Raw genomic sequence first — 17075 nt, 5'->3', positions numbered from 1 at the left:
TAGCCTATGCTCGATTACACTAACCTCTAGCGCTTGAAAGTAGAACTAAACGCTGGCGCACAGAGAAACAAAACACAGGAAAATTCGCTCAGTGTCCATTCTTTATAATCCCTATTCGCTGGTTAATAGTTATTTATGTAACTAGAACGTGAAACGATCTTTAGCGGGCGATTACTGATGTTCATGGACGAAGCATAAGCCAAGTCCGTAATACATACGAGGCAGCTGAAGATTTCGAGTAGGCCTACTTGTTATATCCAATATTTTTGGTCTCAGTCCGTCAAGTGGTTTCTAAAACTAGTATATTAAACCAAGCTCCTCCATCTAAGACAACGAGCCGAAGTTGTAACTTTTTTGTTTCCGTAGGCGTAGCCCTAATGCGCCATGGAAGGCCAACTACATAGCACCGCAGGATGATGATGATGATGATGATGATGATGATGATGATGATGATGATGATGATGATGATGATGATGATGATGATGATGGTATGCAATTCCGGTATGGAAAATTGGAGTACTCCGCGAAAACCTATAACCAAGTACCATCTTTCTCCACTACAAATTCTACTTGGACCCCTCGGAATTCGAACTCAACTTACTAGCGTGGAAAGCTGACGGTTTAGCCATTCAGCTAACAGTGCTATTACAGCTAAATACTCATATTGCGGCGACAGACTAAAATGAAACATGCTTCTAATGTTATAGCTACCATGTTGTTTTAATAAAATACCTCGAGAGGCTTTTACTGTGAACTTTTTAAGGTTTAAAACTGCAGTGTTTCGTTGGTTAATTAATAATCAATTTTGTAATATGATTGACTTTCTAGATTCTAATGTTGATACTAGTTTTTAATTTGTGCATTTTGTTTTTACTCTGTCCATATGCATTATACTTACTGCTCTTGGCAATAAATAATCATTTAATCGATAGTTCTAGAGATTTCTGTTTTGTGTGTGTGTATGCGCGCGCATATGGTGGGTTTATTTTTTAATGACGGTATTGTACAGTTCAGAAAAATAACCCGCAAAATGTAGGCGGAGAGGAGAGAAAAGCACGCCTATTATTATGTAAAGCACTTTATTGTTCATTTTAGAAAAAATCACCCACATAATATGAGGGGAGGAGAAGCTTTATGTCAAAAGGGCAGGCAATTTTAGATGCAATAAAATTTGCATATGTTACTCCATCATAAAAATACAAGGTTTAGGTCATTTTATGCCTATATCCTACAAAATACCCATATTTTGCTACACTGTGTGCTAAATGGAGAAGAAAAAAAAAAGCTTTAAGATATTAAATTCTAATAACAAGGAATAAAATAGGTCAAACATGAGAATCTGGGATTAGCTTACAAATCACAGGTTAAATAGCTCAATGTCACTACGAAGTGTTTGTTATACTACCTTTTAACCTGGAAGAAATCCCCATCCTCTTTGCCAACATAAATCCGTATGACACAGATCAAAAAAGATTGTTTATAACATTTCGTCCATGGGTTACACTTCGGTGACTAACAGTAACCAAAGAAGCGAACTAATATAATACATTTAAGTTCCATTTTTTATTATTTTGGTCCACAGTAAATACTAATCTTTACTCCATTTCACTGTATTTTGGTCCAGGGAAAATAGCAGTCTTTTAGGAAAACAGTGGACATTCATTCATTGATTAATAATACCATTTTTGGTCCAGGGAAAATACTCGTCTTTAACGCAAAAATGGCCCATCAATCACCTCCGAATGTACACATTGAAAATCGCATGATTAAAGTAAACCAAGTTTTAAGGATCTAGGACATAGCTAAAAAGAAAAAGTGAATTTCAATAATCTGACAAAGATAGTACCATATACAGACTTCGTGATATTTTTTTAATATGTTCATGTGTCTCAATGTTTAATTTAGTAGATTTTATTCGTTTTTTTAACTAAATTTACTTCTGTAAAACTTTCCAATTATGGGTTTTAAACTTTCAATTTTGATAGCTTCCTTTGCAAGAATATTTTTAACGCAAAACGAAAACGGTATCTTGCTTTTGAAACAATTTCGTACATGGGTACTACAGCTTTATATTTATTACTAATTTACCACATTATCACAGCGTAATAACCTCACCTAGCAACTTACACACTTTCGGTTGATACTATGTCCCATTTGACTAGTTTACGTTGATCAAATCATTCCGGAAAGTAGAACTTTACGATACTACTTTACTCTAAAGGACTCTTAATTCCCAAAGCCTTCAAATTCAAATTTCATAAGCCAACAAAAATCCACATTGAAAAAATCTCGATATTATTTTTCGTTTTCCATGCACAGAGTCTTCCATACTCTTTTCCATACCTCCCACTTGATTTCTTTGGGATTAGCTTAATTTCCCCAGAGCTTCATTACACTTATTTATAATTTCTCTTATATTCAATAAACAATTTCAACTGTCTCCCAAACAGTGTCAACCGTCTCCCAAATAGTGTCAACCCTCTCCCAAACAGTGTCAAACGCCTCCCAAGTAGTGTCAACCATCTCCCAAATAGTGTCAACAGTCTCCCAAATAGTGTCAACCGTCTCCCAAACAGTGTCAACCGTCTCCCAAATAGTGTCAACCCTCTCCCAAACAGTGTCAACTCTCTCCCAAACAGTGTCAACCGTCTCCCAAACAGTATCAACCGTCTCCAAAACAATGTCAACTCACTCCCAAACGGTGTCAACTGTCTCCCAAACAGTGTCAACTGTCTTCCAAAAGATGTCAATCCTCTCCCAAACAGTGTCAACCCTCTCCCAAACAGTGTCAACCCTCTCCCAAACAGTGTCAACCATCTCCCAAACAGTGTCAACCCTCTCCCAAACAGTGTCAACCCTCTCCCAAACAGTGTCAACCCTCTCCTAAACAGTGTCAACCCTCTCCCAAACAGTGTCAACCCTCTCTCAAACAGTGTCAACCGTCTTCTAAACGGTGTCAACCATCTCCCAAACGGTGTCAACCGTCTCCCAAACAGTATCAACCGTCTCCCAATGTCAACCGTCTCCAAAACAGTGTCAACCGTCTCCCAAACAGTGTCAACCGTCTCCCAAACAGTGTCAACCGTCTCCCAAACAGTATCAACAGTCTCCCAAACAGTGTAAACCGTTTCTCAAACAGTATCAACCGTCTCCCAAACAGTGTAAACCGTTTCTGAAACAGTATCAACCGTCTCCCAGTGTCAACTAACTCCCAAACAGTTTTAACAGTCTCCCAAAAAGTGGTAACCGTCTCCTGAACAGTATCAACCGTCTCCCAGTGTCAACTGTCTCCAAAACAGTGCCAACCGTCTCCCAAAGAGTGTCAACCCTCTCCCAAACAGTTTTAACCGTCTCCTAAACAGTATCAACCGTCTCCCAGTGTCAACTGTCTCCCAAACAGTGTAAACTGTCTCCAAAACAGTGGCAACCGTCTCTCAAAGAGTGTCAACCCTCTCCCAAATAGTGTCAACCGTCTCCCAAACAGTGTCAACCGTCTCCCAGTGTCAACCATCTCCCAAACAGTGTCAACCGTCTCTCAAACGGTGTCAACCGTCTCCCAAACAATGTCAACAGTCTCGCAAACAGTGTCAACCCTCTCCAAAACAGTGTAAACTGTCTCGAAAACAGTGCAACCGTCTCCCAAAGAGTGTCAACCCTCTCCCAAACAGTGCAACCGTCTCCCAAAGAGTGTCAACCCTCTCCCAAATAGTGTCAACCCTCTCCCAAACAGTGTCAAACGCCTCCCAAGTAGTGTCAACCATCTCCCAAATAGTGTCAACAGTCTCCCAAATAGTGTCAACCGTCTCCCAAACAGTGTCAACCGTCTCCCAAATAGTGTCAACCCTCTCCCAAACAGTGTCAACTCTCTCCCAAACAGTGTCAACCGTCTCCCAAACAGTATCAACCGTCTCCAAAACAATGTCAACTCACTCCCAAACGGTGTCAACAGTCTCCCAAACAGTGTCAACCGTCTCCCAAACAGTGTCAACCGTCTCCCAAACAGTGTCAACCGTCTCCCAAACAGTGTCAACCGTCTCCCAAACAGTGTCAACCATCTTCCAAACGGTGTCAACCATCTTCCAAACGGTGTCAACCATCTCCCAAACAGTGTCAACCGTCTCCCAAACGGTGTCAACAGTCCTTCAAACACTGTCAACCGTCTCCCAAACAGTGTCAACAGTCTCCCAAACAGTGTCAACAGTCTCCCAAACAGTGTCAACCGTCTCCCAAACAGTGTCAACAGTCTCCCAAACAGTGTCAACAGTCTCCCAAACAGTGTCAACCGTCTCTCAAACAGTGTCAACCGTCTCCCAAACTGTCAACCGTCCCCCAGTGTCAACCGTCTCTCAGTATCAACCCTCTCCAAACCAACGCCAACTGTCTCCCAAACGTCAACTGTCTCCCAAATAGTGCCAACTGTCTCGCAAACGAAGTAAACCGTCTTCCAGACTCAATTCTCCGAGTCAACTGTCTCTCAAACACTGCCAACTATCTCCCAAACAACGTCAAATGTCTCCCAAACAACGTCAACTCTCCCAAATTACGTCAACTGCCTCATAAACAACGTCAACTCTCTCTCAACGTCAAATGTGTCATGTCAAATGTCTTCAGTGCAAAGTCAACAACTGTCTCTAAAACAACACTCACAACCTTCTAGACAATTAACAGAACCAATGTTTTCCATCCAACCACAGTTCCAGTCACTATCTTATGTTTAAATATGTTCTTAGATCCATGTCTTCAAAATTAATTAGATAATTGTTTTAATAAGGAATAGGTAAGTGCAGCATATTATGAAACAAAATATTGTACATAACAAACTATTATATCGCTTTTACTGCACTTTCACAGGTCACTCGTACGGTAAAGTATAATTTTCTGTTGTAGTTACGTAAATAAATATTATGAATGAAAATGTTGATCGCAAGATTCGATTGTTTTCGAAATCGGTTGTACTCTAAGACTTCAATTGAAGACATGCAATATAAAACAATATATTTGTCAGCGTAATCAACTGTAAGACAATGAAATGCTTCTAAAGGGAAAGGTTTATAACACAAAATTTGAGACACATTGACATGTGAATTTTTTTTTATATATGTAGGTTTTGTTTGGTAAATCTCCCTCGTCATTGTTTTAACATGTCTGTTATGTAATTTCAGAAAAATGAGCGTAGACAATATGAAGTACTCGATAGCATTTTTTGAACTCCATGAGAAGAACGCCATAAAACTTAAAATTTGAGAGCGTAAAAAAAAAATCTAAAAAATTGTCTTCAGTAGGCCTACATAATTTCAACACAAAGTTAAACCCATGTGATTTTGTATAGATGGCTCACATATTTTCAGTATTTTCTGGTAAGGTGCACTCGCAACTGTCACAAGTCTGGGAAAAGTAGCATAATGGGAGGGTCTCTGAAAGCATATTTTTGTTGTCAGCTGATCTTTAACTTCTATGTAAATAAAAGTGTGTAGAATAATACCTGAGAAGTCGACTACTTTACGGAGCCATGCACATAGCACTGATCACGTAACGCGGCGATGTCTACAGCTAACACCACCCGTCGCACACGCGGTTAAGGGCGCGGGACAACTGGCTCAGCTCTGATTCAGAACTCCGCGACTCTGTGCCGCGCGCATGCGCTTGGACGGACACTTGTCAGATCCCGTAACCTGCCGATCTTGTTTCACGGTCCATCGTGTCATCTTCGGGTTTACAACCTTCCACAATTCCCTCTCTATTACATTGTTTCATGCCTGTCATACCAAGGACTGATACAGAAATTTCTCATTACAAGTTTTATGAGTTTCAAAACTTACTATGGACCGTATTCTGTCCCAGGATGTATGGAGATAAAGTTAGTTGTGCATAGATTATATTGGCGTCATGTTGGCACGTGGCACAGATACTATACCTGATTTGGTTTATCTTGTCTCAGTAGCAATAAAACCAAGCCCCTTCAAATGAGGGTGAAGATTATATGAGGGTTGTAAATTTTCAGAATTCCTTTCAAAACCTTGTTATTGTACAGGCTACGGGAACTCAGTTTCTTGAAAGACAAACTCAGTGATGGAACTACACAGTACGAAGATAGATATTTTGTTATTTTATTTTGTGCTACAGAATGTATCAACTAGTCCCTTCCGTCACTGGATGGATGGACGGCATCGCTCCACTCCCCCCCCATCGCCATAACAACACAGACGAAGTAAGACATAATATGTCCTTTCTCTCTCTTTTCACAGTGAGACAAGATATACATTATTTTATTTCAAGGAATGCAGTTCGGTGGCTCCTTTGAACACCCACTTACAGATTTATGACTTTCTACACAAACAACTCTGTCAATTCCATCCTGTCCCCTCGTCCCAACATTACACAGTTGCCACAATCCTGGTGACCCTCGAAATTATGCAGTGAAACTGACGGGATTCTTGGAATTCGGAAAAGATGCGACAACTCTGCCTCCTCGTGGATTTGACGGGAACCTGTCAATCCTTCTGAACGAAGGTTGTGATTGGTTACTAACAGGAGAAGACAAGATTTCCGTCACAGTAAGGAAGACATTTATTTATGACAACCAATTAGTAGGCGACAGTACAAGGTCTGTCGGCAAAGTCTTTTCTATGAAACTGCACTCCATAAAATAAAATAAGGTATACATCACACAGGCTTTACCCAAAGAGTTTAGTTTGTATTACAAACTCTTTGGCTTTACCAGGGACCATTTGCATCTTGTTTGCGCTACAGTTTAGTAATGGTCAATATTCGAAAGTACTATCGATAGTCACGACTTCAACTATCGATAATCAAATTGTTTCCAGATCTATCAATAGTATCGAAAAATGGGAAGATTATTCATAATGTATAAGGGTTTCAAACTGATCTGGGCAACACGATTTTTTTTTCAGCGATTCAATCAGACATTACAAATCTATGCAACGATTCATTCACGGTTTGTTCAGAACTCATCCCAGTCTATGTTCCAAGTATTCTTTTGAATCATAAACGAACTACTTACACTATTCTTCATTTTGCAATCATGGGTAGAATAAAGGCGTTCTACATATCTCGCATACAGGTAGATGGCAGATTAGGCCCGGGAAGGATACAGTCTCTCTATAATGAGAGTCGAGACATTGGATAGTCTCTTTCTGATTGGCAAGAACCAGTTTTCATGACCTCCATTAATCTAAAAAAATTATGGAAGATACAGGTGCTCAACTTAATATTCGGTCAGGCTTTATATTGAATATTTAAAAACTTTAATAAACTATATGAAGCGAAATAAATACATTAATGCGTATAAAACAAAAATATTTGTACTTCATACAAAGTAAACAATATAATACATTTTTCCAAATTGACCCTGACATTACAAAAATCAAACTATTTATTCTGTTATCAACATAAACAAAAATATCACAGTCAATTTAATATTCGGTCAAAAGTTAGGATATCAAAAATATACTTCTTCATAACAACAGCAACAGAAAATTAATCATTTGTTGGGTACCCGTTCTGCTGGATAACATACTGCAATCGTCTGGGCATACTGGCAACGATCCTGCTTGTATATGTTCCATCAATACGACTCCATTCCTCTTCCAGTCGTCTTTTTAACTCTTCTTTTTAAGAAACTGGCATTTTCCTCAGTCTTCTGTTCAGTTCATTCTATAGATTTTCTATGGAGTTGCTGCCGGGAGATTGCAGAAACGTAATGATAACTTTTGTACAGTTATACAGTAACCAATTGCGCACAATATGCGACTTATTTTTGGGGTCGTTGTCTTGGTAAAATTTGAATGTATTAAATATTCCCAACTTTTCAGCACTCTTGTGTAAATTTTCTTTCAGAATTTGGAGATGCTATTTCTTGTTCATGTTACCGTCAATGAAGACGAGCTCCCCTACTCCAAACCATAACCTTTCCACCACTATGCTTCACAGCTGGTTGCAAGTTGTCGATTTTCATGTCTTCTTTCACCTTACGCCACACCATCACCCGACCAGCCTGACTAAAAACGCTAAATGGACTTTCGTCTACGAAAATAACGTCATTCCACCATGCTTCATCCTTGTCAATATTGTTGTTTGCAAACTCAAGTCTTTTCTTTGTGTTAACTTCAGATACCAGAGTTTTTTTCTTAGTCATTCTTCCATGGTAACCTCTCTTCCTTAACATTTTTCTAATTGTTTTATGGTGCACAGTCTTTGAAGGTTCTTTTGCAGGTCTTTTGCTGGTTCTGGATCACTTATTCGAGGGATCTTATTAACTTTCCTGATGATCGAACGTACATCTCTGTCTGTTAACGTCCTTGGTTGCCCTCTCTGCAGCACATATTCAATCCTGTCTTCATTGTCATATTTCTAATTATGTTCCCGACTGTACTCCTTCTCATATTCAACATTTCGGCGATCTCTCTACGTGTACGTCCCTTCGCATGGTGGAAAATAACAAGCTGTCGTTTTTCAAAACTAATATTCTTGCCTTTGCGGCCCATTATTACAATGATCTTGCAAAATCGGACTACAGGTCTGCAAGTGTTAACAGTATGAAGACAACTGAGACATACCACTCCCACCCTTCACCGTGCAGTGCATGCAGACGACATAGTAAACACAGTGAAAAAGGGACCGTACCACACTGACCGAATATTAAAGTGTATACAATTTTTTGCTTTTTATATTCAAAAGTACAAATTATATGATATATATTAATTCTGAATCAATAAATGTTTGCTCAATATTCTTCTATCGTTTGCTTGAATTTATTAATTATACTTTTTTAAGTTTTTTGCACTTACTACCTGACTCAAGTTCGAAAATAATGAAATTTAAAGTCTGGCCGAATATTAAGGTGAGTACCTGTAGTTATTCTCAATTATAATTTATAAACTCAACTTTACTACAAAGTATATTTGTTACATTAAATCCCTATTTAACCACTACGCAAATTTCAGGTACGCATTCGTTATTTTTCATATTTAGCTAAGCAAATTCAGTATTTTGTTTCCACTTATCGGTTCCTTTTATCATACACCATTCACCCACAACTAAGTAATTTGGTATCTGTATTCGGATCTTCAGTTCCCTCGGAAAGAATGTTATCCAAAACTGGAAACTTAGTCAATGAAAGGCGAAACCGTCTACTCTACATTCCAACAAAGTGGAAATGCTTATTTTAATGGGAAACTTATCCTTGGAGCAATGGCTACATGTTTTAAAAAACATATAATGATGGCTAATATTGGAAATTTAAGGACAGATTATGATATTGTGTGTTTAATATGTAATTCAGATTAAATTCAATATAATTATATTATTAAATTAATAGTTTAGTACGTGTTTCGATATCAATTCAGAAATAAATTCAGTTTATAACAATTAACAAATATGTTTGTAATGACCGTCGGTAATACGAGTATCTATAGTTTTGTTTATAATTATCGATAGTACTACCAATACTATCCCATGTTCTTCTTGTCTTCTCCTTGTACTCATGGTCTTTCCTCTGTCCTTGTCTTCCCCATTTTCTCCTTATCTTCCCCTTGTTTCCTTTGTCATTGCACTGTTCTCCTTATATTCCCCTTGTTCTCCTATTGCATTGCCCTTGTTCTCCCCTTACATTTCCTTGTTCTCCTTACCTTCCCCTTGTTCTCGTCTTTCCCATCTTCTGCTTGTCTTTCTCTTCGTTTTTTGTTCTCCTTCCCTTATTCGCCTTGCATTCCCCTTGTACTCCTGGGCTTCCCCTTGTTCTCGCATCTTCCACACGCAGTTCTACGTATAGTAAAGCTAAGCAACTGTCTACTTGTTTACTCATCAAGCTGTCACTGTCACAACCAGTTGTTAAAAAAAAACAATCCAGTATAATAAATATTCTTAGATTAAATCTGTAATGCTTGGGAAAAGTGGCATAAGTCAGTTTCCACAAACATTTTTTGATAATTTATTAACAACTTACGGAACATCTGCTCGCTTGAGAAAAGAGACGTAAGTATTTCTCCCATTACAATAATTCATACAGAAGAAAATCAAATCGACATAAACCAGTGTGAAGACAGTTTTTTTTTTCCTTCTCCTGTAAAATTAACATTTTTTACTTGTGCCACTTTTCCCGAGCACTACAGAAATGTAGGCTATACTGTACAATTTGAGGTTTGAAGTCCATGAAAATTACCTTTTTTTGGTTAGAACTAAATTGAATGTCCATAAATAAAAGTAAAATTAAAACTCAAATACTTCAAAATTTATTAAGTCACTGATATGCTAACAATACTCTCAGCAGTCACAGTCCAACTGGAGTGTTCCTTCGCGCGTGAATGCAGGACTTTTGTGTTCTTACAGCGATGTTATAACGCTTTCGATCCGGATGAAGTGAAAGCCCCCTCTGTCTTTTTTTCCCCCCCATCAGATTTTCGATCTCTTCGAAAGCTTCCTCTCTAGTTACTTCTGATCGTCAACTCCACTCGGCGTCTCTTTCTTCTTCTTGGCACAGCACGGGAACATCCTGGCAAAGAGTCCAGGCTTTTTCTCGACGGACTTCGTGCAAACCTCGTCCTGGTGACTTTCTTCTACTACCATTTCTTCTTCAGAACTCGAGAGGTAAGCTTCTGGAGGCGCCTCTTCTATCACTGTATGAAATGCGTCCATATTATGTACACACAATTCTCCCAAATCTGACATAATATCATCTCCAGTCTTGATTTCTCTGCAATCGCTAGTGTCTATATATAGCATCGACAACGGCTTCAAGGTGCTGCTAACAGAGGAAGTCTTGTCTTGATCAGTCTTCCGCGGTTCTGCCTCCGCTGAGGCTGACATTGGCGTTTTTTGCTTGTGAATCAGTGCCCCCATAACAACAGGTGCCGGTTGATTAAAATGAAACCGTCCTGTAGGATTCCGATTGAGTATACAAGGATCGCCTATATAATGTTTCCTCTTCGTTAGAGGACATGTTGGCATCTCCGCACTGGTAATACTTCCCGGTGAATACGTACTTCGTCGCGAGATATTTTCCTTCACAGGGACGTCTTTTAAAGATAATTTTTCACTACTTGTAGTGATGAAGCTTGGACCCGATGCAGTAGCTTCAGAAACTGTTCTATCAATCTCATCTATAGAAGCGGAAGGTTTCATATCTGGTTTTAAATCTGAGAAACTCACCCGCGAAGTGCGTCTTGTTGACGAGGACTCTTTAATGAACGACTTTTCCGTTTTGGATGCGGCACTGGTAAATGGAGACTGAGTATTGCTAGTAGATGTATAGACCAGCTGTACCTTTGAGGGTTCATATGTCATTAAGTTTACAATACTTTCCTTTTCTTCATCTTGTTCAGGAAATGATAGTGTAATCTTGGAGCTTCGTGAAGGTGGAGGAGCTGAAGGGAAAGACGGCAAGCTCGAAATAGTGGAGGACTTCATAAAGGATTTAATTTTGGGTACTGTAGAAGGAATTTTTAAAGGAGCAGTTTGCAGCATCCTGCAGACAAAGCTACCCTGAGAACAGCCGATCATTTGTAAGAGGGGAATTCTTTCGATTTTGCTGCGAACTTCAGGCAAAGGCGCATAAAATTGTTCTGGTTCGTTAAGTCTCATTCCTCGACGACTGCGACGAAGCAAAGGGTGAATATCGTCTTCAGATGTATATTCAGGTTTTAGAGATTTCATCGAGCTTTTCTTGGGAGAAATGGAAGCATCAGGTGTCGTTTCGTCACGCATTGTAACCTCTTCCTCGCCTTCTGGTTCCTTTGATGACTTCAATGGCAAACACATTTTCAGTGAGGGTTCCTCCGTGGGCTTCGGACAGATGTCATATCCTACACGATCGATGACCAGGAAGCTACCCTGAACGTCTTCCTCTTGCAGCTGGTGTTTATCCTGTCGTATCTGGATTTCTTTCATCTGCTTCTGCCTCTTACGACACTCCTTCGCATGCTTCTCCAGCACTTCCACCTCCAGGTGACAGCCGTTGTGTATCCGGGGCTGTGGAACCGCAATATTCTCTCCCTCCACCATGCCTAACTGAGTCTCTGAGGAACTCTGCGTCACCTCCTCGTCGCAAGAGGTCCGCTCCCGTCCAGAAAGAGACACAGTTTCCACTGCCACATCTGCCGAACAAATTTATGTTTACACAACAAGTCATATAATTAATTCAAGCAGAATTGCTGGTTAACTTCTGGCGTTGGACCTCGGACTCATTTCGCCATCATTAATTCACATATCATCATCATTCATACCATAGTCCGGGTTAATTTTACGGTGCGGCGTGCTGTATTTGTACAAGAGCGCGGCTATCATTCATAGAGTGAGAGTGGTAATCACAATAAGCCTCAGGCTGCAGGGCAAGCCTTCGGGTCCTTCCTCCATACAAGAGAATAAAAAACAAATCTTAACATAGACCTACGTGCATTGAAACAAATACACATCTCGCTATCTATGAACACCTAATAAAAAGATAAAAGAACGAGCCTGGACTACGATTCTTATTTATGTTATAGTACTAGATACATAAATTGTTATTTCGGTAAATAAAAAAACACAGTTTTCACAAAAATGTCACGTACACCCATATTTACTACAAATCTTCAATTTGTTTTGAACGTTGCGGTCTATGAACATAATGCAAGCATAAAAAATAAATGTATATTTAATAGATTAAAAATTAGATAAAAAGAATATGTTACCATTATCTCTATCCATTGCAATGTTGACTGCCTCATATAGAATAGTTGTTTAAAAGAGTCCAAGAGAAAGACATGACAGGAGGGCCGAGGGCGCGCCTCCCTCCGGTTGAATAGAGCAAAATCCTCGCATCATCCTTCTCCCGTTGCTGTGCAAACGATGAGATTGTTGTTTTATTGTAATAAAATGCATCCATGGAAACACAATGAACATTCGATCAGAATTACAATCGTTTTCGTCTCTTAGAGGTGAAATTCGAGACTTCAACAATGATTTTGATTTAGGCTACGGTATTATTGAAAGTTATGGGCTAGGACAGTGGCGTCAACTTTTGAAAATGGATGGGCTCGAACATTTGAGTTAAAAGTTAAAATCAATAAATCTCATAAATAATAGTGATAACACTAGGTACTTACTTACTTACTTACAAATGGCTTTTAAGGAACCCGAAGGTTCATTGCCGCCCTCACATAAGCCCGCCATCGGTCCCTATCCTGTGCAAGATTAATCCAATCTCTATCATCATATCCCACCTCCCTCAAATCCATCTTAATATTATCCTCCCATCTACGTCTCGGCCTCCCTAAAGGTCTTTTTCCCTCCGGTCTCCCAACTAACACTCTATATGCATTTCTGGATTCGCCCATACGTGCTACATGCCCTGCCCATCTCAAACGTCTGGATTTAATGTTCCTAATTATGTCAGGTGAAGAATACAATGCGTGCAGTTCTGCGTTGTGTAACTTTCTCCATTCTCCTGTAATTTCATCCCGCTTAGCCCCAAATATTTTCCTAAGCACCTTATTCTCAAACACCCTTAACCTATGTTCCTCTCTCAGAGTGAGAGTCCAAGTTTCACAATAATAATAATAATAATAATAATAATAATAATAATAATAATAATAATAATAATAATAATAACACAATAATAATAACAACACAATAATTTGAGTGGATTCTGGCCCCACGGGCCCATATAAGTCGGCGCCACTGGACTTGGAGATAACAGGTAAACTTGAATCTGTGATCTCTATGTTCAGTACATTGCAGTGTTCGCTTCTAATTGGATACGCTCAGGCCCCAATTTACGCATGGACCAAATGGACCCGGGACGATGGCAAATTCGTAGGGGCGGTAAAATTTTATGATAAACAAATCGAGCTGAAAATAAATCGTCTTGATTATAAATCTTGATTAGGATACTTAAACATTTTGTTTCACTTAAGGACATAAGTTAGTTATTATTATATTCTTAAGTTCGATATTTTACTTCGCAGATACCTGCTTTAGATAGTTATATATTGTATTAAATTGTCGTTACATGCCATTCTTTTGTTAAATATCTAAGATTTGCGTAAGTTGGTTGGGGGCGCAACATTTTTTTTCGGTCCCATGGGATTGCAATACAATATGGTGCTGGATACACTAACAGACGGCTCCTTCGTGTGTCGCAGCTTTCATAGCCGCACGGTATAAGAAAACGAAGAATAACGGTATAACTATTGGTGCAAAGATAATTCGTTTAACATGTTTCAAGATTTATTAGTCTTGAACAAATACCTTAATGAATCACGGTAAAACTAACGCACAGTTAGTTTTGATTATTTCGGAAGTGAAAATCCGCCATTACACTATTATAATAAGATCAATACTAACATCATCACAAAACAAAAAATCATCAGCCTTTGTCCAGCGTATATGCAAGGCATAACAAAAGTCTAAACTAACCTAACCTGTCACAGATTCATATATGCAAAGCATAGCGTGAGTGTACACTAGCGTGAAACTTTCGTAATGTCACAATAGTTATGTTGGTATGACAGAGCTCTAAACATCGGATAGTACGAAGAACTAACTCAGCACTAGTTTAGCCAACTACATACCGGTCAGCGTATAATAAAAAGAACATGTTGTAAATAATAAAAAAAAAATGTTTGCCTTACGGAATAATTTAACCATTTTTTTTTTATTTTCAAATTCTCCCAACATTTTCAGTAAAACTATAATAATCAAGTAGCCTATTGCATCATAAGTGATTTCTGCCGTCCAACATGAGTATTAATAATAGCACCATTAACAACCATAAATAAACAAACAACAAACTCTGTAACAGAGTCAGTTTACGGTATTACCACAGTCTAGTATATGCAGTCACGAAGCTTGAGTTGTGAGGGTGTTAGGAACAAAAGACTGTGCCGGTACTATTTCGAACTGTCTGTAATGAGGCGATATTAGCGATCCTAGTGGATAGCAACTATCTATGAATGTATATTTACTGCGTATTGAGCTTCGTGACTGTATATACTAGACTGTGGTATTACAAAGTTACACTCAAATAGGCATACCTTTCACAAGTGACGACTCCATATTATAACCTCTGCACTTTACACAATACGGAACATAAGATTCCCGGATTTCTGTAGCCAATGAACTGTTCTCACATCACACGAACCACTCACTATTCTTTGCAGGCAATAAACCGTTAATAACGCACCACACTCTTGGTCGCTTACCGCCCGAAGTAACTTAACAAAGTTCATTGATTAATAATACAATACCGTATATTTATCTCTGGCGTCTATGTTATATACTACCCATCCCCCTGCGAGTTTAACATGACGGGTACCGGTACCGCCACCATATGATTCGACAGAACAGGTACTGCCACCATATGACTAGACAGGACAGGTACTGCCACCATATGACTCATACTTCAAAACACATGTTCCGTCTACCGCCACCATATGACTCATACTTAAAACACGTGTTCCGTCTACCGCCACCATAATGACTCATACTTAAAACACATGTTCCGTCACAAATTACGCAACAACGTTTGTGAATTATTCTTTTAAATTGAACTAAATATGATAAGGCAGAAAACATATTTGTTTTGATACTTTGTCAATAAATTGCTCAAAAAAGCAACATATTATAACGTTACTCAAGTGCAATCAAGAAGTTAGAAGACGGAACAACACATTCCGGAAAACTACCCACCTTTTATTTGATACCTAATAGCCCACAAACCAATGAACTACAGAAACTACAATAAACCTGGGCAATAACAGTACTGTAGGTGCTTTTCACAAAATTGCCTTTCTGCATCCGAATTGTTCGCAATTTAATATTGGCTCAAAAAATGACAAACAAAACAACGCAGTCTGAAGAATTACATAGTGTAGGCCTATATTCCTTTCTGTTCGGTTATTTAACGATTGTATATTGTAAGATGAAAAAAAAAATGTTATGTTTTATTTAACGACGCTCGCAACTGCAGAGGTTATATCAGCGTCGCCAGTGTGCCGGAATTTTGTCTCACAGGAGTTCTTTTACATCCCAATAAATCTACTGACATGAGCCAGTCGCATTTAAGCACACTTAAATGCCATCGACCTGGCCCAGGATCGAACCCGCAATCTCGGGCATAGAAGGCTAGCACTATACCAACTGCACCAATGTAAGATGAATGTTAGTATTTTGTTGCAGGGAAAACCTCAGAGGATCATTCTCGATTAATAAACATAAAAAATAAAATCAACTATTCTGTTTTCTAGCGTTGGTATAATTGGTAATAATGAAATGGCATTCAGCGTGATATTTAACGAATTGCCTGACATTCCGCATAAATTTGGGCAAAACTTCGAAAAAGAACCCAACAAAGCCATCAGCCCATGCAAAATTCGAACCCACACTCAAGCGTAGCCTTGAAACAAGGGTCAAGAACCACTAATCCTTACTGGTAGTGTTGTTCCTTGAAAGAGTATGTTAAACATATTAAAGTATTTAAGTACGAATTCTAATAGCAGTAGGCTATATCTGCGTCAATCAGCAGTCAGTTATGTAAATGTGACACAGCATACTCAACGGACTAACCAGTGACGAAACAGTTTTAGTCTTGTATTTGTCATTATAAATTTTACTGGAAGGAACATATACGTAGATAGTATGGAGGCAGCTCGGATGGTGAGAAAACCCAAAGAAAACAAACTCTCTAGGTGGGAAGACGAAGACCTCCTAAAATATGGGCAGACTGGATGCACAACTTCTGAGAAAGGCACTTGATAGGGAAAACAAACAGGAGTAAAGCCTACATTAGAAGATGAAAAAATAAATATTTGAATTTTAATTTGTTTTATTTTGTCAGAGATGATGTTTTATTCGTGTTATAAATTCTTCTAACTATTCGAATATTAAGCAAAATGCTGAATATTTCAGTTTTCAGTAAAAAGAAAAGTGAAAATATTTCGCACAAAAGAAACAAAATTTCCTTCAATTCACCGTCATTCATCATGGGCAAATGTTATTCATTTAACTAAGGGACCTGTTATCACACAAAAAAGTTGTTATTTTCTAATGCCAGGCGTTTGACAATAAAGTCATTTGACCTC

General features: G+C 38.7%; 1 protein-coding gene and 1 long non-coding RNA gene across 2 annotated transcripts in view; both read right to left on the bottom strand.

Moving 5' to 3' along the window:
- The window catches only part of LOC138692805 (uncharacterized), an 839199-nt gene extending 833616 nt beyond the window's left edge, over positions 1–5583 (bottom strand). Inside the window, exon 1 of the long non-coding RNA XR_011330136.1 lies at positions 5483–5583. This is a non-coding gene — a long non-coding RNA (uncharacterized lncRNA). The remainder of the gene's footprint in view (positions 1–5482) is intronic.
- A 4644-nt stretch (positions 5584–10227) lies between these two features.
- On the bottom strand, positions 10228–12796 carry LOC138692552 (uncharacterized). Its single transcript, XM_069815500.1, has 2 exons — positions 12687–12796; positions 10228–12110 (listed from the first exon to the last, which is right to left on the bottom strand). Exons 1-2 carry the CDS (start codon positions 12700–12702, stop codon positions 10447–10449), a joined length of 1680 nt encoding a protein of 559 aa, XP_069671601.1. The 5' UTR covers positions 12703–12796; the 3' UTR covers positions 10228–10446.
- Positions 12797–17075: the final 4279 nt, after the last annotated feature.

Source organism: Periplaneta americana, chromosome 17, assembly GCF_040183065.1.
Source record: "Periplaneta americana isolate PAMFEO1 chromosome 17, P.americana_PAMFEO1_priV1, whole genome shotgun sequence".
Classification (NCBI taxonomy): Eukaryota; Metazoa; Arthropoda; class Insecta; order Blattodea; family Blattidae; genus Periplaneta; species Periplaneta americana.
The sequence above is the reverse complement of the archived record's forward strand: the minus strand, read 5'-3'. Positions and strand labels throughout refer to the sequence as shown.